The sequence below is a fragment of the Rhipicephalus sanguineus genome, chromosome 4 (genome assembly GCF_013339695.2).
Source record: "Rhipicephalus sanguineus isolate Rsan-2018 chromosome 4, BIME_Rsan_1.4, whole genome shotgun sequence".
Taxonomy (NCBI): domain Eukaryota; kingdom Metazoa; phylum Arthropoda; class Arachnida; order Ixodida; family Ixodidae; genus Rhipicephalus; species Rhipicephalus sanguineus.
The window spans coordinates 43,625,734-43,648,748 of record NC_051179.1 but is presented as its reverse complement, the minus strand read 5'-3'; the positions used below and the strand labels follow the sequence as shown (position 1 = coordinate 43,648,748).

The 23,015-nt window shown below is 48.4% G+C and overlaps 1 protein-coding gene across 1 annotated transcript in view; it reads left to right on the top strand.

Moving 5' to 3' along the window:
• Positions 1–1,258: 1,258 nt before the first annotated feature.
• Positions 1,259–23,015, top strand: part of LOC119389861 (piwi-like protein 1) — a 31,615-nt gene continuing 9,858 nt past the window's right edge. The window contains exons 1-8 of the mRNA XM_037657266.2: positions 1,259–1,478; positions 8,854–8,981; positions 10,038–10,413; positions 13,636–13,853; positions 14,691–14,815; positions 14,950–15,030; positions 16,134–16,328; positions 16,432–16,540. Of these exons, the coding sequence (XP_037513194.1) occupies positions 8,856–8,981; positions 10,038–10,413; positions 13,636–13,853; positions 14,691–14,815; positions 14,950–15,030; positions 16,134–16,328; positions 16,432–16,540 (1,230 nt within the window). The 5' untranslated portion in view covers positions 1,259–1,478; positions 8,854–8,855. The remainder of the gene's footprint in view (positions 1,479–8,853; positions 8,982–10,037; positions 10,414–13,635; positions 13,854–14,690; positions 14,816–14,949; positions 15,031–16,133; positions 16,329–16,431; positions 16,541–23,015) is intronic.

The window sequence follows — 23,015 nt, the reverse complement described above, 5'->3', positions numbered from 1 at the left end:
TTTTTTTGTATTCTATTTATTTTTTGAGCTTGGTCCCCATACTACATGTTTTCAACCTCCTTGGTGTCCGTCCACCGCGGATGTTAACTATATATGTGCTACATTTTCTAGGGAAGGCAAGTTCCCCGGGCCGAACTGGGAAAAAGGGAGGCGTAAGAAATGTCGGCGAGTTAGCACAAGTCATTGGCGGCATAGGCGTGCGCAGGGGGGAGGGGGGCGCAAAGTCTGCCCCATACATTGACTTAATAGAAAGGGGAGGCGCTGCGATGAACCTTCGCCTAATACTTTCGCCCGCCTTCGCCCCCCCCCCCCCCCCCCCCACACCCCCGAAGGGGAACCCCGCGCACGCCTAGGATTGGCGGGACCTATTAAAACAACGAACTCCGGTTGGCCTTGAGCGCCCGTCGTCTGACAAAACAGCAAAAAACAAAACAAGGAGCGAAACAATAAAACAGCGAACGAATAGAAAGTACAGTTCAGATAACTATCGAGGTACAAAATAATTAATCATAGTACGATCTTCGGGACAATTTATCTGCGCATGCCGGCTGTGCTCCAAACATTGCAGTTGGTTTTCATTAAGGTTGTATCAAACAAAGAAACGAGCCCTTAAAATTGCCTTCTTTCATTCAAAAATTGCAGGAGGCATTTGAACCTTCGGTCACCCTGGCCACACTTGTGGTGGTTCCTTTTTTATTCTGTGAAAATGTGTATATGCGTCGATCTGGAAAATAAAGGGTTCTATGCATGGACACGGCCGCTACATAAAAAACATCGAAGAAATTATAAATAGCATTTCACAACATGCTTGCGTTTGACGAATTCGCATTGGCGACAAACTTAGGCGATTGCGTACGCAAAGCTTTGCATACTATATTCCATAATTCTGTAGTAATCGGAAGTTATTATGCACGTTTGGCAACGTATAACAACGCACGCTCTGGGTATGACCGCGCATGCGAATTTCGGGTACAACAGTGGCTCGATAACAGTGATACACAATGCGATGAAAACGAAGAACGGACAAAAAAGGTAAATAAACAACGCGTGGCAATATCTACGCAAGACGAAGAGCAGTATTATATTTGAGAGATTGGTGTCATTACATTCAGCGTCGTATTTCCCGCCTGTTCGGAAAGTAAACACCTGGATTACGCGGTGAATGTTCTGTAGCTACGTTGTGGCGAAGTAGAGTGCTCGCGCGCGCCCTCTACGCTGAATACGGCTTCACTTAGTCGACTGTTGCAATCAGTCTTGTAGTAGATCCCGCTCTTTCACGCGTTTTTTCTCACTCGTTCGGCGTGAGCACAGCATGTCAAGTGTAGTTTGCATTGCATGCTAAATTGCGCCAGTTGCGTTAATGTAGCTAATTCTGTCTGCAATATACTTACACAGGACCATTTGTGTATCTTATAACATTGTAGGCTGCTTCCAATATTGCTCAACAAGGTTGTGTTCTCCTTTGCAGACTTGAAGAGGTGCGTATTTGTTTTGTGCTCATTGTTTAGAAATGCTGTGCACGGCTGCTAAGGTTTTACAGTTAGGTGTTGCGGCTGCTTTTCTTTTTTCTTTAACTGCAATTTTGTGCAATAGGTAGTTCGTTGCATAGCCCGATAAGTTGTGTTAGTGGCGCTTGCTTTACGTCTTTATAACTTTACAAAGCTGTTCACAGGTGGTTCACAGGTAAAATTAGTTTGCGAAGGACGCAATGCGTTGTTGGTCAAAGTCGGTAGTGCAGTATTCTAGGGACAGTTGCTGAAATTTTTGCGCAGTGAATTAAATTGCGACCCTGCTCCTGTGGTAGCACCGCGATGTCTGCGTCTCCCGCCCTGTGCATGCTCTATCCGGGATAAATGCGTCGTTACGACGTAATTCAAAGAACTTATGTTCAACTTCTCACGGGTGCTGCGTATGCCTTAACACGCTTGTTTCTTAATTTTCCTAGAATGCGTATGCACGTTGAAAGAACGATGCTGTGACCCCGTGCCGACGCGTTTTGACACGACTCCGAACCTTGCTTCACGCTGGCTTCGTGCCTCAAGACGCCGCCACATTTCTGCGTATTTAAGCAGGCAGTAGTAATTTTCCTGCCGCACGCTGGCTTGTTACCGTTTTATTTACGGGAGAAAGCTATACAGTATTGTGACCAGTTGCCGCCATTCCATTGCACACGATTCCACATGGAGGTAGCACTGCTGTTGCTAGGCCTAAGCGTTCAGTTTTCTCAACCGCTGTAGCCAAGGCGTCGAATAGCTTTCTGAATTCTCGCCTTTCGGCAGCCGACGCATCAATATTCTGGTGTACTTCGATAGCCACCTCGCAGGATGTAGAGTATGCTGCTTATTTGCGAAGCATCGAAGTCACTCGTGCTGTTCCTTCAATCGGCAAAAACAAGCATGGTGACCACATTGGGTCACCATTTTGTTCGCGCTCGGTATTTTTTTCTAGTATGGTATAAAAATTAAGCTGTGTCATCTCCCTTGAGCTGTTGAAACGTCGTTGTGCTGTCTTAAGTAACTTATTTCAGCCATTCTTTATGCACGTTGGCGCTTCTTTTTTGTTTTTTCATCGTTTTTGTAGTTAGCCTCCGCGGCGCTGATTTGTTGCCGCGCGTGAAAAACGCGCGCTTTGTTTATCGTGCCTCGTTGACGGAGCTGCTCGCGTTCTGCACGTGCGGCGTTGCTGCGAAAAATGCGAAGCCTTTGTGTCGTTCTCGTTTTCCAAATTGATTTTCGTCGGGCGCGGCGCTGAAGGCCGTGGTATTTTACGGCGTATTATGTAAGCACTAAAGGAGGAGCACGTGTTTTTAGGGTCGGCTGCGCGTCTGTGCCATCACAAGATTTTCAACAAAGACGCTGCTTCAAATCTTGTACTCGCCTATGTAGTTGCGTACTAAGGTGGCCTAAATGCCCTTCCGCAATCACTGTGATGTTTCAAAGTTGCCAGAAGACATTGACAAATCAATGTTATTTGTCATCGTCTTCAAACGTCGCAATGCAAACGGGCAGACATAAGTGTACCAGGTGCGTCAAACGTTGGCGCAGTAAGCACCTGAAATTAAGTATGGACAGAGCTAACATTGCACGATACAACACGATTTTGCTCTGCGCTGGACAAATGTTCATGCAAAATGCAGTTTCAGATTGCACAGATGAATCTCTTGACTGTTCTAAGAAGGTTTTCAAACTTGCCACATTTGTGCCTGAGCAAACTGGAAATGATGCAGTGTTCAGTTGGTGCTGGTAAAATGCAGTGTTCTGTTGCTGGGAGAAGTGAGTCTTGCACAACACTCACATAATGGGGCAATAAGAAATGTGGCAGAGCCACTCTGCACGGTTTTGCATTTCACTTTCATCCCCACGACTACTGCTGCTGCCTTTGAGCGGGACTCTTTACTTTTGGATTTAAAAGGAATGATGATGCAGTCACACATTGAGCTTACTTAAGTAGTCTTACATGACATTTAACTGTTCTCTATGTAGTAGTCAGTAAAGTTTGCAGGTACAGGAAGTCTTAACATGAAGTGTTTGAAAACAATGTCGTAATGGGCAAACACCATATGTGTAAAAACCTGCACGGTGGCGACGAGCGATGCAGAAAGCGACAAAAGTGGACAGATAGCTTGATTAACAGCTCGGTTTTGCTAATCTAGCCAATAGCAAGAAGCTGAACAGGAGGTATGCGAGTGACAGGCCGCCGGCACTGAACAGAAAAAGCATATAACCAAATGTTCATGCACGTTGGAAGACAAGAAAAAAAATTTAATTCAGGACTTGCAGAAATATATGACGTCGCTTTGTACAACAAAACTTATTGCGTTACTGGATAATGCTGGAATTATGCCAGTTTCAGTAGAGTAGGCACACTTATGCCAGCAATACTAGAGATTCGTTGCCCAAGCTGTTGCGTAAGTGGGGTTTGGTTTGGTGAGCGACAGCATCTCCATGGCGTGGATTTTGGTGCATATAGTGTTTGGCCTTGATGCATCACCCTGCAACGGGAAGTGTTCAGTGCTGTTGAGTGTCCTGCATGATTCACATGGAGGGTGTCGCACAAGAAAATGCAGCTGTTATTAGCAGCAACCTTAACTTGCTTCGTTTTGTGTGGCTCTGTCCAAGTGCACGGTATTAACAAAAGTAGTTAGTGCAAAATGAAAAGGTCAGCATTTTTGTTTTGCACAGCTATTATTCCAGCTATGCCCGTTGAGTGCTCTTACTGTGCTCTGCACCAGTGGCATTATCTATTGTTGTTCGTTGTCATTGGTTCCCACGTGTTGCATTCAACGTGAAATGGCCCATCTTCGAGTTTCTACACAACTTCACGGTGCTTTTATCCTGTTCTCCATCTAACAGGGGTGACAGTCTGCCCATCCGAAAGGGTGTTGTAGTGTAAATTCTGACTACACGTGTGCATTCTGTTCATATGTTATTAGTTTTCATTTCAACTGCTGTTGAGCTGAAAGGCAGTTACAGGACATAGTGGTGTTTACAGGACATTCGAACCTTGTCAAGGCACACCAACTGATAAAGGTGTATTCAAGCCATTGGCGTGATTGCGGACAAATTAGTCGCTTGACAACGACGTGGTTGTATCACTGAGCAGCTAGCATTCACAAGATTGGCGAATTCTAGTATTTCTTACTGAAGATCTCAACTGTGCTTTGTGTCTTAGTTGTTTTGCAAATTGTTTACCCAGACCAAAAGACTGCCGCAGGGACGGGTGATGTGCAGTCACGTGATACGGTCACACGACTGATTACCATTTGCATACCTGCCAAGTCTCCCGGATTACCCGGGAGACTCCCGGATTTTGAACGTTTCTCCCGGTTGTACGGGTCATAGGAAAATCTCCCGGAAATCCAGTTTTGCCCCGCGCGTCCAGTGCATTGCGCGCCCCGTGCGTCACGGTGACGCGAGATGGGACGTTTCTCGTACAGATGCGCTACGCGCAATTTAAAAATTGATCCTAAATGTGTTATAGGTTATATCAGCCGTTAATATTTCGTAGATGATGCGTTTGTTTACACACAAACCTATCCCACAAGTTATCTCGCCTTCAAAATTTTGTGTCACTACTGCTTTAAGTGGAGAGCCCAGAACTTAAAAGGGTAGCCGTTACCGATGTCTGTCGAGATAGCGTGTTCGCCAGCGCTTGCAACCGTCCCCGTCTCAACGGCGCCCCTTATGGTCCCTAGCCCGACGAAATAACTGGTAAGCAAGCGACGACAGGCCTCGCACGCGGAGCGATGTTATCGCATGTGCCCTTCGCGCGACGGTGACGGCCGGGTCGTTTCATCTCTGCTTCAACCGCGTTCGTCCCTAGCGCTAGCGCGCATTTACTCGCACGTGAAACAGACGATGCGTAAGCGATGTTATCGGTTTGGACTCTGTACAGATCAGCGGCGACCGCAAAATCCCGCTGACATTGTCCATATAATTGCTATCGCAGTAACCCCCCCCCCCCCCTCCGTTGAGTAGATCTCCCGGATTCCGTTTCTCCAAACTTGGCAGGTATGCATTTGGTCTGTTGTGTGAATATAGCTTAAATGGCTACATCTTTATTTTGCTGAGTTGGACATCACAAATTATTGCTTGAGCGACCAAAATACCATCATAACCTGGGAAGAGTGTTTACTGAGATAATGCACATCACTAGGAGGGGCAGATACTAAAACACACATGGTAGCGTTGTCTTAGAAAACTGGCTCGTGAAAACAAGGGGAATTGGCCATGCTGTTTAAAGAAAGATGCGCATAAACGAGAAAGCCTGTGGATAGGCTTTGCATTGCCTTGGTTGTTAAACTGGCTGATAGATTTTAAAACTAAATGGTGTAGTAAAGCTTCAGTGCAAAATACTTTGCCATAAAAGTATCACCCCTAACCTCTATCACCACGAATTGCCTTGGGAACAATGAGTAACGTATCAGAATGCCTGCCACAAAATGGTTAAAGGGACCCTGAACGAAATTTTTGCCGCCAAAATTTTCAGCAAAATTGAAAGATTGGGTGCTGAAATCAGTAGACACAACCTTCATTTCAGGCAGAAACTAGCGAAAAATAATGAATATTGAGTTTTTCATGAACTGCACAAGCCACGCTGTGAACTTGTGGAGGTGATGTTTGATGACATTTTAACGTCCCCCAGGAAAGGGCATGCTAACCTTGCCAGCGTCTCAATCCGCTTCACTCCCACTACGGTTCCTAGAACCACTACAACCGGTCGGCACCGGCAGCGAACAATGCTTCCAGCTGGGATAAATCCCCTAAGGGGTGAGGGTACATCTCAGCGCCTTTATGGAAGGACAGTGGAATGTAAATGAGGGGTGGAGAAAGGGAAGTAGAGGACAGGAAAACGTGCACCCTGCATCTCTCGTGGGGACATTTGATGTCACAGCCATCGATGTGCGGCCCTGCGCGCACTGACAATCCTCCAAAAATATAGCCAACTATTCAGAAATATGTAAAATAAACTTTATCGGAACAGTCTCATCTTCCAAGTGGAATTTCGATGCTTTCGTCATTTTCTTCCTATTTTTGTTCAGTATTCCTTTAAAGGGCCCATAAACAGGATCAGACTTTTTTTTACATCTCCCAAACAAGCTCGCCAGTTTATGCAGACAGCCGCGGCGATCACATTTTATGAATGTCACAGCTGTGCGTCACGCAGACGCTCCATTTTGAAGAACAATTTCCGCGCCCTTCTCCAGCGTCTGTCCAATCCTCCTCGTACGTGACGTGACGAAATCTTTCCCATGGGTAACACTACGTTGCACCGACTTCGTTGGCTGGTCCTCTGCTCTATGAAATGGTGCCGTGGCCCTGCTGTGATGCAATTTTGGCCGTGCATTTACTGCACTTCTCACCGCGCCGCTAGGGAGACCCTAGCACCGCTCTCACCCAAGCGACATGTGGAGGAACCCTTGCTCAGTTGGCTGCGTCTGATGACGTAATTGCTGACAGTACGTTGACGGAGTGGGCGTAGTGATGGCAGCGGGCTACGCCTACCCCACGGAGCAAGGAACATTTAGGAGGTGCAACTCTGCTGCTTGAGGCGACCAGATAACGTCAAACTGCCGGGCAGCCACTTCATGCTGGCGGTGTCTGGTGACACGCCAGGGAATTGCTGCCGTTTCGGTTTCCAAGGGAACCGGCCACACGCTTTGCTTCCTCTCTGCCGCAGTCACGGAGCATGGTAGAGGTGTGCACGGGCTCCGGGTAGCCCGAAAGCCCGAGCCCGACCCGGCCCGCGGGCCGGGCTCGGGCGGGCCGACGTATTCTCACCTCGGGCCCGGGCCGGGCTTGGACTACTTGGAGTTTTATCGGGCCGGGCTCGGGCCCGGCGCAAAGCCCGATTCAAGCCCGAAATATAGAGAATGAGCGGGAATTGTTTCCCAGCACGCATACAGCGCCTTTTCCGCGACCGTCCTTTACCGCTTTTCCTTTCCATTCGCTACTTTAAACAAAAGGGGAGCACGTGAAGCACTGCTTCTGTTGCACTCCGACAAACAGAGGATTAACACCACCTGAACTAGTGACGGCGCCAAGCGACCGTTCGCGTTAGATTTAAGGCCAAATCCCATATGAGTGAAAATGCACGCGACAGCGACGAACGACCCGAAGTAGATCGCCTTCGTGTAAGCTGACGCTTGCATGGGCATACCCCATACACGTGACGGCTTTGCCGAGTGAACTCCATTGTTGCTGGCATGAGGCCGTCTACTTGTAATTTGTAATCTGTGTAATAGAGACTGTTCGTCGCGTGTCGTTTGATCATATTCCATATGCTCAATAAAATGCCATATTACCGGAAAACGACGTTTTGTTTTCGCAGCGAACCTTCAAAAAGCCGGGCCGGGCCGGGCCCGGGATTGTGTTTTCGTACGTCGGGCCGGGCCGGGCGGGCTCGCAGCCCTTTGCCGCCGGGCTCGGGCGGGCCTTTGACAAAGTCAGCGGGCCCGGGCCGGTCTCGGGCTCAGAAATACGGCCCGTGCACAGCTCTAGAGCATGGCCTCTGAGCGCGTTCGGTTCTTTGCTCCACCTTTTGCCTGCAAGGCTTGTGCCCGCTTGTGCAGGTTTCAAGAAAATACTAGTGTCCCATCTTAGGCTCGCAAATGCCTATGAAGAGCATATTGTGCACAGCAGCGTTATTACAGCCACGGCCGCTACATAAAAAGAAAGGTTACTGAGAAGGCAATCCAAAAAAAAAAAAAATTGCGCGCCTGCTGAAGCAAACATCGCCGTTGTCTGCTCACAAGCGCTGCTAAAAGAGAATGCGCGTGGGCGTGCTTGCCTGGTCGCGCCCGGCTAGTATAGTGCTTTTTTTTCTCTCTCTCTTTGGCGGTTGCGGCTTCGTGCCTCCATCGGCGCATGTTATTTTGGTATTTTTTCTGACGTTACTTGGACGCCCACCGGCACCCGTTCTAACGGGAGTTTCGCCTCCTAAATATTCCTTCCTCTTGGCTGCCGAGAAGGGTGGGAAGGCCGAGCGAGAAACCGAAACCAGCTGAAGCGGGATGCTCTATACCCTGTAACTTCCTCATCTCAGCATTTAAGCACAAAATTCTTGTGGCAGTATGTTCACACCGTACAACTGCACAATTATCGCTTCATCACACATTTTGGATTGCGGGGTTGTTTCCTGGCCCTTTAAGCAGCGGTGGGATGTGTAATCACTATTTGCCTAATTTGAGCGTGTAGTAGTTCAGTATGCATGCGTTAGGGTCTGAGTAGTTAGAATTGTTTGTTTGGTGTTGTATATATAGTGCCAGCCATTCTGCTGTGTGTGTGTGGCATTGCAATTTCCATACGCTTGCATGTCATCATCACTGTGGCGTATTGTGCTGGCCGTTTGCAGACATGGCGGACCAACCTACGGGACGAGCAAGAGGCCGGTCGCGAGGCAAATCTCGCGGCTCCACAGCCCCGCCGCAACAGGAATCTGCAATGCGGAGGCCTGGCTTTGAAGGTGCTGGGCCGTCTCAGGTGGGCATGGCCTTATTTGTTATGTGCTAGTAACTTAATTGTTTGATTGGCCTTAGAATGTGCAATGTTACTTGCTTAGCCATTGTATCAGTACTTCAATATGATGCAACGTGTTGATAAACACGAAAGCATAAAGCTCTGAAGAAGCAGATGCATGCAGATATTGCTGTTGAAATAAGTCTTTCAGTTCGGTAGAAGTTATGTCATGAAGTGTGGCAGCCAAGTGCATCCATGATATAAGCTCATGCGCTCAGCAGTGTTCCCGGAAGGTGGAGTTACCAGCCATCCGGCTTATGATGTCAGTCTGGAGTGCACAGAGAGTGGTGCACGCTTGTGTGCATCCGTCTTTGAAGAGGAAGTTCTGCAGATTCCCTAAGTTGCCTCCGACTATATGGATAGTTTTTGATGAGGGTGGATGAGGGTTTGAAATTTTCATTCTGAATGTATGATATTTTTCAATATCTGTACTCTGAGCAGTACTTCAAGGAGTCTTAAAAATGAAGGCTGATGCATGTGGTAACTGTCCTCACAGATTTTGCTGCAGGAGTGCCATGGTTGTGTACAGGCACTAGTTGCTGAGCAAACATAGGGCAGATCATTCACGATGTATTATTTGCAGTATGTTAATAGTGGCCTTGCATGCATATACTATCAAGTGAAGAATCCCTAATGCTTCTCTTGTTGGATATTTTATTTTTTTTTATCGGATGGGCTCCACACAATCTGACTTTATTTTAGGGTTGTGTGAATATAAAACTTGGAACTTCTAAGCAAATTTGAATAGAAACCAAAGATAAGTCAAATTGAATATTTTCTGATAAGAGTACAGTTGGCTTTTGCAAAAGCCCTTTTTTTTCTTTTCCATCTCCTGCATGGACAAGAGATTAAGAAAAAGATCAAGCTTATCGCACAACAAATCGCAACACTGCTTGTCGCTGTGCGATTTGTTGCTTGAAAATTTCTCTCTACAAACCGTATCCCACGGCTTGTTGCAAAAAATTTTCCATTTGTGGAAAGGAAATTAGGCCAATTCGTTTCTCGAATTGTACTTATTAGCCGCCACAAGGATACCAGCAGCCACCGCAACAGTACCAGCAGCCGCCCCAACAGTACCAGCAGCCACCGCAGCAGTACCAGCAACAGCCGGGGTATCAGCAGCAGCCAGCTTACCAGCAGCCGCCCAGTGGCATGGCCGGTCGTCCTCCCCCGCAGCAGGCGCCACCGCAGATGCCCCCAACTGGAAGGGCCGCCCACCGTCCCGCGGGAGCGATCGCCAGGCCTGGGGAGGTTGCCCCAGTGCAACCGCCTGTCCAACAGATGGGCGCCATGAGCTTGGCCGGTGGGGACACTGCTGGCCGGGGTGCCCGTCGCGGCCGCCGCGATGAAATCGCTATTCTCGCAACTCGTCCCCAGCGCATCACAGACAAGAAAGGTGGGTGTCTGTGTGGGGAAACAGTGTATCTGTTGACTACAGTGGAACTTCGATTATACGACTTTCAGGGGACCGCGCAAAATCGTCGTATAATCCGGGCGTCGTATAATCGAAAAACCGAGATTATAGGCAGTGACGGTCATTGTTGCCCCACAACAGCGGGCACATAATGCCTAAGAAAGTCCGCGGCACAAACCTACGCTGCTCCGAGGAACGTAGATTAAATTAATTGAAAAAATGACAACCACGCATTTTATCGGAGGTGTGAACGAACCTTTATTTCTCACCTTTTAAAAAAAATCTGTGATTTTCTTCTGAGAGTTTGCCCAGCCACGACGCATCAGCTTTCTTTCGATAGCTGCAACATCTGGCAGCATGTCGCCGATCTCGTCGCGTGCGCAAGCAAACCGCCGAATGTGGTCGACGTAGCACAACACGTCCGCGTAAGTCGGAACAGACGCGCTAGCCTCTGCAGCGTCGTCCATCTCTTCCTCGTCGGAAGTTCCCGCAGTGTCGGGACGCACAGTTTCGATAATGTCATCCAGCGACACTTCACTGCAGACTGCAACGTCGTTGTCGGCACCAACATAGTCCGCAAAAGATCCATGCAGCTCCAGGCTGCAGAACTCTGGTTCGTTGTCAACAGGCACTGCAGCTTCACTGGTAGAACAAGCACCACTTCTATTAAAGCCGCAGTGCCTGGAGGAGTTGGCGATGGTTTCTGGCATGACTGCGTCCCATGCACTAGCAATGTAGTGCATTGCATCAAGCACAGAAAGCTTCTTATCCAACCGTTGCGTTCCATGCCCGCCAGCCGACGCTGCACCAGAAACTTCCAATATTTCTGTTTCATGCACTTGATGACGCCAGCGTCAAGTGGCTGCAGCTGGCTTGTGCAATTGGGGGGCAGAAATACAACTTTCACATTTCCCAAATGCAACATATCTGATGGATGGCATGGCGCATTGTCAAGCAGAAGAAGAATCTTTCTGTTCTTGGCCCCAATTTCTAATCCAGCTGCTGCAGGTATGTAGAAAACATAGCAGCCGTCATCCAGACTTTCTGGTTAAGCATGTATTGGCACGGCAGCCTTTTCAAATTCTTGAAGCATCGCGGCTTCTCAAACTTGCCGATCACGAGGGCAGGAAGCTTTTCAGAGCAGTTTTCATTAGCGCAAAGCAATACGGTAAGACGCTCTTTGCTTCGCTTACCCCCGTGACAGCTCTCTCCTTTGAATGCCAATGTCTGTTCTGGCTGCATATTATAAAATAATCCAGTTTTGTCCGTGTTGAACACGTCGGACGGCTTGTATTCCTGTATCAATTCCGGCAGCAATGCAGTCCACTTTTCTACAGTGTCGGAGCTAACTGACGCGCTCTCTCCACAGCAGCGGCTGTACACAACTCTACTGCGTTTTTTAAAGCGATCCAACCAGCCATTGGAGCCTTTAAAGTTGTCAATGCCGCAGCGCAATGCAACTGTCTCAGCCTTCTCCTTCAAAATTGCGCCATCCACGGCAATTCCTGAACTGCGGGCCTGACGCAACCACTCAACGAGGGCCTTCTCCATGGCAGCATAATTGCCATCTTTCGCGGCCTTCCTGTTCAGGCCGAACTTTGCCGCATTTAGTAGGATGCTGTCCTTCTTCGCGAGGATCGTTTTCAGCGACGACTCGGGAATGTTCAGGTCGCGGGCAATGCTGGCCCTTGTTGCTCCGTTCCGCTTCTCCTCCTCTTCGATTATGCGAAGCTTTTCTTCGAGCGTCAGAGGTTTTCGGTTTCGCGACATTGTGAGACGCAGCACTCGCAACCAAGAATTCGAAAGCTTCCTCGCACATCAATGTCCAAACACAGACAATTTTGCACGTGGACACAGCAGCTGCGGCGCAGCACAACCAACCGATGAGGCAAACACGTGAAGGAATGGCTGTAGCTGAATGGCAGCACGGCAGTAGGCCTATTCGATTTGCAAGCTTCGACCAATCGCGAGCGGCTGAAACGCCCGAGCCCTCTGGTAGCTAGACAGCGGCGAGCTCCGGTTCCCGCGGCTGTCGCAAACATTGGCTCAACAATCGCCGTTCAACACGTCCGGTATAACGACACGAAATCTAGTGAAAGTTATCGCATACTAGAAAGCGAGCTCAGAATTATCTGCCATGTTATCTGCTCACAACGGTCACTACAAAACCACCCAAAAGAAGAGAGAGAAAAAAAAAAGGCGACAACGGAAGTGCGCAGTGCAATGCGACAAAACGAATGCGCTCCGGCTGGCTCCGGCCAACGTTGGCTCTGGCTAGCTATGGCCGACCGCGTGTCGAAAAATTGAAGAGGCCCTGTGGTGGCAGCGCGGATACAAACTCGGTTCCTCGGTTTCCCGACTTTTTTCGCCCGGCCGCAGTGTGTTTGCGTGCCAGCCCGCATCATCGTAGGTCTTTTTTTTTCTCGGACAGTCCAGCGAAGCGTCGTACGAGGCGGGGCCAGCGTAAAATTGCGTCGTACAATTGAGGTTTTTAATACATTATTTCTATGGGGGTTTTGCCGGGACCAAGCCAATTCGTTGTAAAACGCGGGTCGTCGCAGGACCGGGGGACGTATAATCGAAGTTCCACTGTATAGTGCATTTCAGCACGATAAAGCAAAATAAAGGAACTAAGGGGGAGGAGAAGGCGTTGGACAGGGAAAGCTGTCACCTCTACTCCGTTGTCTTTTTCTCTTATCTCTCTCGTTCCTTTTCTAGTCCTAAAATGCCTAGCTGCCTGGCAGCAAGTCCATATATTTTTTCAACTCACCCAATTTGCCCAGGAGACTCCCGAATTTTGAGCAATCCTCCTGATTATATGGGCACGGCCATAAATCTTGGGAAAAATAGCGCTAGCAGCACCGTGAAAAGAAAATACTGAGAATATCGGTTTAACAATTTTCTGATTGCGTGCGTATTGCTTCAGTCACTTTCCGCAGTACACTTGTGTTCACAGGTAGGCAAACTCGCTCATGAGTCGACTCACTCAGACTCAGATTGGGCGGTGAATGGAGTCCGAGTGAGTCCGGGTGAGTAATATTTTGGTGAGTTTGAGTCCAAGTGAGTCCTGCTGAGGAAAATTTTGGTGAGTCTGAGTCCGAGTGAGTCTGGTTGAGGAAAATAGTCATCTCCAAGTGATGCAAGCACAGACAGTTCTTTCTGCTGCTGTCCGGAGGCAATTCTGATGTTTCTAATCGTTTTCAGGTACGACTGGGAACCCTGTCAAACTGATGTCAAACTACTTCCGTCTGCTCACAATGCCCAACTGGGCCATCCAGCAGTACCACGTGGAGTTTGCGCCGAACATTGAGTCGTCCCGTTTGCGAAGTGCTCTCTTGCGAGACCACCGGGACCGTTTCGGCGGGAGCTACATCTTTGATGGCATGTCCGATTTGAAGAGTGCAACTCGGCTGGAGCATAAGGTAAGACCGTAGAATTGGCACACGGATGATACTCCTCTCCTGTTCCACTTATTTTATAATGGCCTCCATAGTGCGTTTGTTTGGGTGTGCAAAATTTTGCTTTCACGGGAAATGTTTATCGAAGAACGAATTGGTCTGATTATCATTATCAGCACTTGTCCAACGTCCTTTGTGGCAAAAACTAAAGGGGACCTGCTCAGATTTCCCGACTTCAAGTTGCAAATTCGGGCTACGATTTTGCGAATGTTTCGTCTGTCCTTATGAAAATCCAGATTCTGTTTGTGCTAAAGCTTCATTCATTGGCTTCTGACCTTACCTTTGGCGCTCTCAAAGAGCTTACTGAAATTTCAGAGCGAGATCATAATTGGCAAAAATCTGTCTGAACCTTCTCAGTTGGAGATTTAGTTGTCCTCCACCCAGGCTTGATTAGTCAAATGTTGTTCACCTATGTGTGTTGCTTGCAAATTTGTGCCGTTCAGAGTTGACTTCCGCCTGTGTTGTGTGGCTAAAGTCAAGTCGTATTCGTGGATGGGTATGTGTCCCAGAAAGGTGTGAGCTTGGAACGTTGAAAAATAATTACTGCGCTGGCCTCCTGTACTTATGAATTCTAATGTTGGCAGGTACTACTTTCGAGCCAGATTCTTTGCTGATAAGTAAATACTGTATGGTATTTCAGTCACTGTACCTTTTGTTTCTTTCTCTTTTATTTTTGTGGTCTCTGCAACAGATTTAATGCTATAATTGCAACTTCAGTGCTTCCCACAAAATCGGGGCAATCGCATAAGAACATGGGAGAGGGTTGCCATTGTGCGTATGTCATTGCCAACTTAATTTCAGGTGACAGAGCTGTACTCTCAGCGTCGCACTGATGGTGCCCAAATTCGCATCACGGTAAAGCATGTCCAGGAGCTTGCCCCCAACAACCCAGAGCTGCTGAGAATCTTCAACACCCAGATGCGCAGGTGAAGGGACCATGTTTTGTATTGTTGTAGGTGGATGGCAGTGGGCTCTCGCACTGCAGTTATGTACGTAGGCCTTGTCCTGCCTTGCGATTATTAATTTTCCTCGTACTACTATATTTTGTTCCTTTGTGCAGGAACCTGGAGAGCATGCAGTTTGTTCAGATTCGGCGCCAGTTCTTCAATGCTACTGGCCCAAAGCCGATCAGCCGTCATGGGTCAGATTCCGAGCATCCTACATTTCTTTTTGCAGTCTCTGTTGTTACTTGGGTGCCATGCTGGAAAGTTTAGGGGTTCACTTGGAGAAAACAACAGTGCATTGAGGGTAGTGAACAAAGCCGGAAATAGGCAGTAGATTTGAGTGATGGAAGTACAGCTCTGAGTGGGACAGACAGCTCTGGCTTCAGCTGGCAATGACACAAGTGAATTTGGCTCTCCCGGTTGTGCCAGTTGTACCAGTAAGTGTTAGATCAAGTGGTTCCACAGGAACTTCTATAGGTACTAGCTGTGACATGTAAGTGATGCTTCAGTACGTGTCAGCACTGCAGCAACAAATTGCACTGGTTTAGAGAGTAGCTGTGCGTAGTAGACCATAGCTTGGTCTACTACACACCTAGAGCAATGATTATTCAGGGGGCAAAACAGTGCTTACGAGGGCCTCCCAATGATGTCTCAATGCCAGTCGCGATGCTGACGTGCTCTCTGTTGTGCCAGTTGGCTCGCAAAGTCAGCAAAGCTCGCCCTCTTTTCAGAGGCAAGTATGGCATGTAATTGGGGCACTATTCAGTAATAACTGCAGTTTAAAATGTCTGTTGCCTCTTTTTACGTGAACGAATGAAACGTGGGAAGGCATGCAGCATAGTACTCATGAATTGAAATTCGACAATTCAGGGCTAAGTAATGCACATACTTTCGTTTCCAGTGTCGATGGTTTGTGTCATATCTGCATAATTCTGACTCGAACACTTGCATCAGAGCCAACGTTACCTTTAGCGGCCAGACTTGCAGCGACTTGATGAGACTGTCACGAGCAATTGCTAATAGCACTCATTATAGTAAGAAAAAAAAACGATACCATGTTTCAGTTAGTGATTACCCGTACATGGGGTGATACCAGACTTTTCGTGCATCAAGCCTATGGAAAAGCATGTAAATGATGGAAATATGCTAGACATGCCGTTCTGTTGTGCTGCGAGAAAGTTTGCTCCTCGCCTTGTCCTCACGCTACTGTGCTGTCCACGGCCTGACGGGTACTTCTTCTCGAATACTTCTCTTCATGGCATGAGTGTTTACCTGGAACTTGTGGCTCAACTCTGCACAGGCTGGAGATCTGGGAAGGTCTGACCACCGCAGTTGGTCAGCACGATGGTGGCATCCTCATGGTGGTGGACACGGTACACAAGGTGCTTCGCACGGAGAACGTTCTCCACCTCCTCGGCTCGCTGCAGCAGACCGCTCGCGGCAACTACAAGGACGAAGCCGTCAAGGCTGTGGTCGGCTGCATTGTCATGACCAGGTGACTTTCTTGTCCCATCACACTACGAAGTAATCAACACCTTCTGGCAGCGTTACTTCTCACCTGCTTTGTGCTCACTCTGCTGCTTTGTGTCACTGTGCAGATACAACAACAAGACCTACCGTGTGGATGACATTGACTGGACAAAGAACCCGCAGCAGACATTCGACACGAAAGAGGGCCCCATCACCTATATAAAGTACTACAAGGACGTAAGTGAACGCTGTTTTTGTGTTCAACAATGTATTGTAAAACTGCACACAATTCGTTGTCATCTACAGGCTTTGTTTATACTGAAATGAAGTCACTGTAAGAGAATATAAATCTGCTCTGCAAGACAATGGCTGAGGATTCTTTGAACTTGTGCCCTTCACAGTTAGTGCTAAGGTGGTACAGTGAACCATCTTTCTCTTTAAAAATAATCATACACATTTGAACCCCTTTATAAGAGAGACTGATGCAAGAGACAACTGGGTAAAAGAGACACCAGTGTGTTAACATCGAAATAGGTGCTGATCAGAAAGAGAGAACATGGTACCCTGCTTACAAGAGAGCGTTTATATAAGAGACAAGTGCTCCCTGGTGCATGCCTCCTATACCGTATAAACGCGTGTAAGGGCCGCACCCCGTTTTTTTGAAGTGCATATTCTAAAAAAAAAAATCCGCGTAAGGGCCGCACCCACACTTTCCTCAACCAATACGTATTCAAAATGCGCGCGCGCGTAAGCTTCTAGGCGTAGTCGATAGATGGCGCAAGAAAACGCAACCATCATCATCGTCACCAGAGTATGTATATATATATTTTTTGGATTTTATTCGTGTTAAGGGGAGACGCGGGTCTTGGAACGGTCAAAAATGGTCAAAAAATCGATTTTTCGCAAAGCTTATTTTCGAGGCGTTTGTACTTCTGAGCACCTACTCTCAAATTGCTAACGCTAAATTCAGTCGGGAAACGCGATAAAATCGGCTTTCAAAGCACCCCGGCAGCACTAAAATGTCCCCAAAAGGACGAAATTTGTTCGAACTTCCCGCGTGCGCCATGAGCGTTGCAGCGGGCCGAGCGCCGCCATCTTGGGCTAGATTTGAAGCTGTTTTCTTTGTGCACATTTTGCGCCATCTCAAAATGGCGTCGCTCAAGCAGAACGGCCGCCGTCGCGGGTTTTCTGAAGGTCGTTTCCAGGCCACTGATTGGCTCTCACGCGGCGCGCTTTTCAAGCGCGCCTTTCCGAGTCTCCCATTGGCTGGCGCGACCGACACGTCATTTTTTTTTTCTTTGTGTTTGGTTCTCCGCCGTGGCTGTCCGTTTGTGTGCGCCTGCTTTTGCGATCGTGCGTGTTTCTCGACGGACCGTGTCTCTACTTTGTGCCGGTAGTTTTTCCACGCGATCGAGATGCCTGGAGACTCTCGTCTGAAACCATCGACGCAACGAGCTTTTGGAAGCCGTAAAAAACGGGCTTGGAACAAGAAGGCGCCGGCTACAAGGGCACCGTCGGCAGCGGAGTTGGAGTCGCGGCCGGACCCTTTGGACCTGCCGGGAACTTCAACTGACGACACCGTGGGACCAAGTTCGACTAGCGAAGCACTTCGGGTTGATGCCGCGTACTACTCAACGGCGGAGCAGGCGCAGCGAGTTGAGAGATCGGCGCAAACGAAGACCGTTCTGTCTGGAAAGTCGGCTACCCAGCGCAAGTTCGACCTTCTTGGAGTAAGCGCGGAGTGCCAGACCGGTGACGCCGGGACCGATTTTTTGCTCGTCGATATGAAAGTTTTGAATAACTTTTTTGCACAAGCGAAGTGCGACAAATGCGACGCAAAAAGTCTCAGCGTGAGGAAGGCAACGGACAAGGAGTACGGCCTTGCGGTAAAGCTTATTTTTTCTTGCAGCAGTTGTGATTTCGAGAAGAAGCAATTTTCTTCTCCGAGAGTGAGCGGAACTGCCACCATCACTCCTTCGAAGTCAACATGAGGGCCATGAAGGGGATACAGATGATAGGCAAAGGTGTTACTGCCCTTTCGGACTTTTGTGCGTGTATGAACCTTTCGCACCGAGGCTTGCACCACAAGACGTTTCAGGAACACCTAAAAAGTTTAGTGAAAGCCTGCGAAAACACAACGACTGAAAGTGAAGCTGCTAGTGTGGCAGTAATAAAAGAGCTGTATACAGACTTCCTGAACCCCATAGGGAACATCGATGTTGTGTTCGACGGCTCATGGATGACGCGAGGTCGGAGCTCACACATAGGTGTGGGCTGCATCATTGAGCTCTACACTGGCCTTGTAATTGACCATGTTGTTTACTCAAACTTTTGTCTCGGCTGTGCCCTGGGACCACAGCCGCAAGACGAAGGGTACACCGACTGGCTGGCAACCCACGAGTGCCAACGAAACATCGAATGCAACTCTGGCCGCATGGAAGTAGAGGCTGCGCTGACCATGTTTCAGAGGTCCTGGGCCAAGCATGGTCTGCGCTACACGACTGTGCTCTCTGATGGAGACAGCCGCACTTTTCATGCCTTGTCCGAAGCCGAGGTGTACGGCTTTATCCAAATAGACAAAAAGGACTGCATCAACCATGTCCACAAGCGAATGGGTGCAGCTTTACGGAACCTTGTGGACAAAAAGAAGGCTCAGGGTGAGTCTCTTGGGGGTAGAGGAAAGCTCACACAAGAGAAGATCAAGAAGATCGCGAATTACTACGGATATGCCCTGAGGAGCAATATCAATGACGTGCCAGCTATGAAGAGGGCAGTCGAAGCTACACTGCTGCACATGACATCGACAGATGATGCACCAAAGCACTCAAAGTGCCCCGAGGGTGCTAGCTCTTGGTGCAAGTACAATAGAGCCTTGGCCAATGGGGAGAGTCCACCTTCACACAAGAATGCCCTGCCGGCTTGTGTTGGGGCTGCTCTGGAGCCAGTCTTTGCGAGGCTCAGTGATGAGAGCCTGCTGGCACGGTGCTGTGAAGGGAAGACCCAGAACGCGAGTGAGAGTCTTCATTCGGTCATCTGGACCCAAACTTCAAAGAATGGGAACGCTTCGCTGGAAAGTGTGAAGCGAGCTGCCGCTGAGGCTGTTGCCATCTACAACCAAGGAAGAAGGGCAACCAACGAGTCCATTGCTGCAAGTTTGGGCTATATTGCTGGGGATTGCCTTGTTCGACGAAGCCTAGAAAAAGACTCTCTGCGTTTACGCAAGGCAAATGCAACTCATCTGAAGAGCACCAACACAAAAAGACTCTTGCAAGGAGACACAAAACGGGTGCAACTGAAGATTACAGTCCTGGACTACTTTGAAGGTATTCTCTCAAGCATAGCAACCTATTACCCAGGGTAACGCTGCCTAACATCTAGAAGGTTCTTCCTAAAGACTGAAAAGACATGAGCAGCCAGTCGCTTGAGCCTCATACCCCATGGCTTTTCCAGAACCCCCCAGCCGCTTGTCATGGTGGGGTTTTGATCATGCTTGCACATTGGAAAATTTTTTTAGATATGATTCCTTGGGTGGAACAAGACACTTTCTGTTTTGTTTTGAAGGGAAACAGATGGGGAACATGTGAATAAAATTTATGGTTAAAGGTTCCTTTTAGAAATTTATACAGTGCGTGTCAATCTTCAAACGCGATTTTCTCAGCTTCACATTTTTTGCCAACTTGACCAGCCTTACGGATCTTTTCATTATGTTTTTGTAAGGTAATTTTGATAAATTTTATACCGTTGAATTCGTAAAAAATAGGACTGTGGAGCTATGCTATTTTTTTGTGGCTAAGATGAACATATGAAATTTTGTGAACAATAATGTGAGCTAATTGCATTTCAAGATTACACAATGTCAATACAATTGAAAGTTCTTATATGATGATATATCTCAGTGACAATATAAATAGCATAGCTCCACATGGCAGGTCTTTGGCTACAGCTGCATCTTAAACAGAACCTAAAAATACTGAGGGAAAGTGTCTTAATGACCCGTAAGAAATTACCTAATTAGATTTCACTTATGCTCTCACAATTTGATAACTAATTGAAGTACATGAAAACTAATTATATTTTTGAAAACAGGAGGAAGAAATACATATACACACCCAATTTCATTACAATATCTCCAATAATAAAACTTTTCGTTTCGAGACCAGTGTCTCCCCTTAAGATGTTCGTGAAGTGGGCTAAAAATTTTAACTTTTTTATTAGTATTCATAGACTCGCCAACTAAAGTTAAAGCAGGATTTTATCTTTAGCTTCTCACATCTCTATACAAACGCGCTATCGGCGCTATCCATATCGGCATTAGCATCACCAACTTTGGCATGGCGTTCGCGTTGTTCGGTTTGTGCCATGTTTGTGCACTTCAGCCAGCCATTTGCTGTAGTTTTCTGCACACTGTTCGATGACCTTCGTGCTAGCTTGTTTTCTACACGGCGTTCACGTTTTGGCAAGATGGGCAAGTACCTGAATAGCTACACTGCTGGCTATAAGTTGAAGGTGATCGAGTATGCTCTCGAGCATCGGAAACGTGCCGCCGGCAGAAAATTCGACGTTGACGAGAAGTGTGTTCGACGTTGGTGTGCTCAAAAAGAAGCCTTGCGAAACACCAACAGCACTAAGTGCGCTTTTCGAGGAGAGCAGTGCAAGTTTCCCGATTTGGAAGAAGATTTGCTCCGCTATGTGACTGAAGTGCGGAATGATGGTCTTGCACTCACAACGGACATGCTGCGTGTGAAGGGACTAGCCTTGGCGACTGTACTTGGGTGGATCCTATCTGCGTGGAGCTCGGTGTCGACGGACATTGTGTCCCGAAGTTTTAAAGTCGCCGGGATATCTAACAGCTTGGATGGCACGGAAGATGACTGCTTGTGGGGTGACGGCGCTTCGCAGCACACCATCTCATCTCGGACTCCAAGTCTGAGGACTCGCCGAGTGACGACGATTGAGCACGTATGTCGCAAGAAATGTCGTATACTGCAATAAACGCTCTTCGTTCGCTAACTGGTGCGTTTTTACTTTTAAAAAAAAAATGTCGCGTGTATGGGCCGCACCCTGAAAATAGGCCCTCATTTCTTGAAAAAAAAGTGCGGCCCTTACACGCGTTTATACGGTAAAGGGGTTCAACTGTAGTACTGCCAGATGGGTATCTGGCAGCAGGCAACACTTATACAGTAAAACCTCGTTATAACGAAGTTGAAGGGGGAATCATAATTACTTCGTTATAACCATTAGTTCGTTATAGCCAATATCCATTTCTACCGACAATTAGCACACAAGAGAGGATGTACTGACCACCAAATCCCACAGCAGCCCGCCACGCAAACGAAAAACGGCCGTCGCACGGAGAAAAACTAGCAAAAGAAAAAAATAAAGAAAGAACAGCAAAGAACTGCTACTTTATTCACGCCAAACTCGGCACACCAGCTGGCGGCTCACTTAGCAGAAAAATAGTCCTTAATAGACTTCTGCCGTGTCTTCCTCAGACGGATGATGGCTTTTTCGGCCGCTGCCGCTATGTCGAGTCCGTCCTCGCCGTCATCGTGAGCGCCGAAGAAGCGGCGCAGCAGGTCTGCCGCATCCAGCGCTTGCGCGGACGTCGGAACATCGGGTTCACCAACTCCGGGCTGTCGTCGACACATTCGTCACTGTCGTCATTCACCACCCCTGTCACCGCGCGCACAATTTCAGCCTCTGTCACTCTTCGGTTGTCACCGCGTCAGCATCGGCACTGACGTACGTGCAGAAGGTGTCGCAGTCGGGCACAACTCCGGCGTCAAGGAGAGCGTCCCACGACGCCAGGTCTTGGTCACCCGCGGCACCCTCATTGGCGGCAGCACCGATATCTTCGCTGTCACCGCCGCTGTTGACGCCAAACGAGGCATGCCGGAAGCAGTTGGCGATCGTGCTTGCTGTTACAGACATCCAAGCAGCCTGTAGCATCTCGATCGCCATGTAGAGGTCGATTGTAGTCTCGCGCTTCATGCTCATATTGAGTAGAATTCGGTCGATCACACGGTTGCGGTACCGTGCTCAACGCTACGCCGAAATCTTGGGCAACTTTTTTCTTCTTGACGCCGGACTCGACAGCTTTCAACATAGCCGCCTTCTGCTCGATTGTAATCGTTTTACGCTTTCGTTTGCCGTTGCCGTCGTCCATCTCCTGTCTAGCGGCGGGAATCGAGAGAGACGCTGTTCTGATGCACACGCAGCGAACGACAAGCAAAAAGGCCCGCGCCGCGCGGTCGCCGCGACACCGTCCACGCGCGCAACAGGAGAGCGGGCGGGTCCACGAGTTCCGCGGGAGAGGGGAGGCCGGCTTGGCCGAGTTACGTGCGCGGGTGGGTCCACGAGTTTCAGTGGAAGGGGAGGCAGGCAGACGCGCACCCTCGCGCGTGTTCGCAGGCGGCTCCTCGGGAGCGCGAGGCGCGAGTTTTGAATTACCGCATCCGTGATGGGACATAAACCGTCGCGCGCTATAAGACATTGACTTGCTGGCTACCAAAATGGTCAGTAAATGCTCGGTGGGGAAAAAAAAAGGTTCGTTATATCCATTGCGAGGAAATTTTAGCTTCGTTAAAACGAGGTTTTCAATACATGGGCGTCTATGGGAATTTCAAGGGGAATTACGATTGCTTCGTTATATCCATTAGTTCGTTATATCCCGCTTCGTTATAACGAGCTTCTACTGTAGTAACCAGCCTAC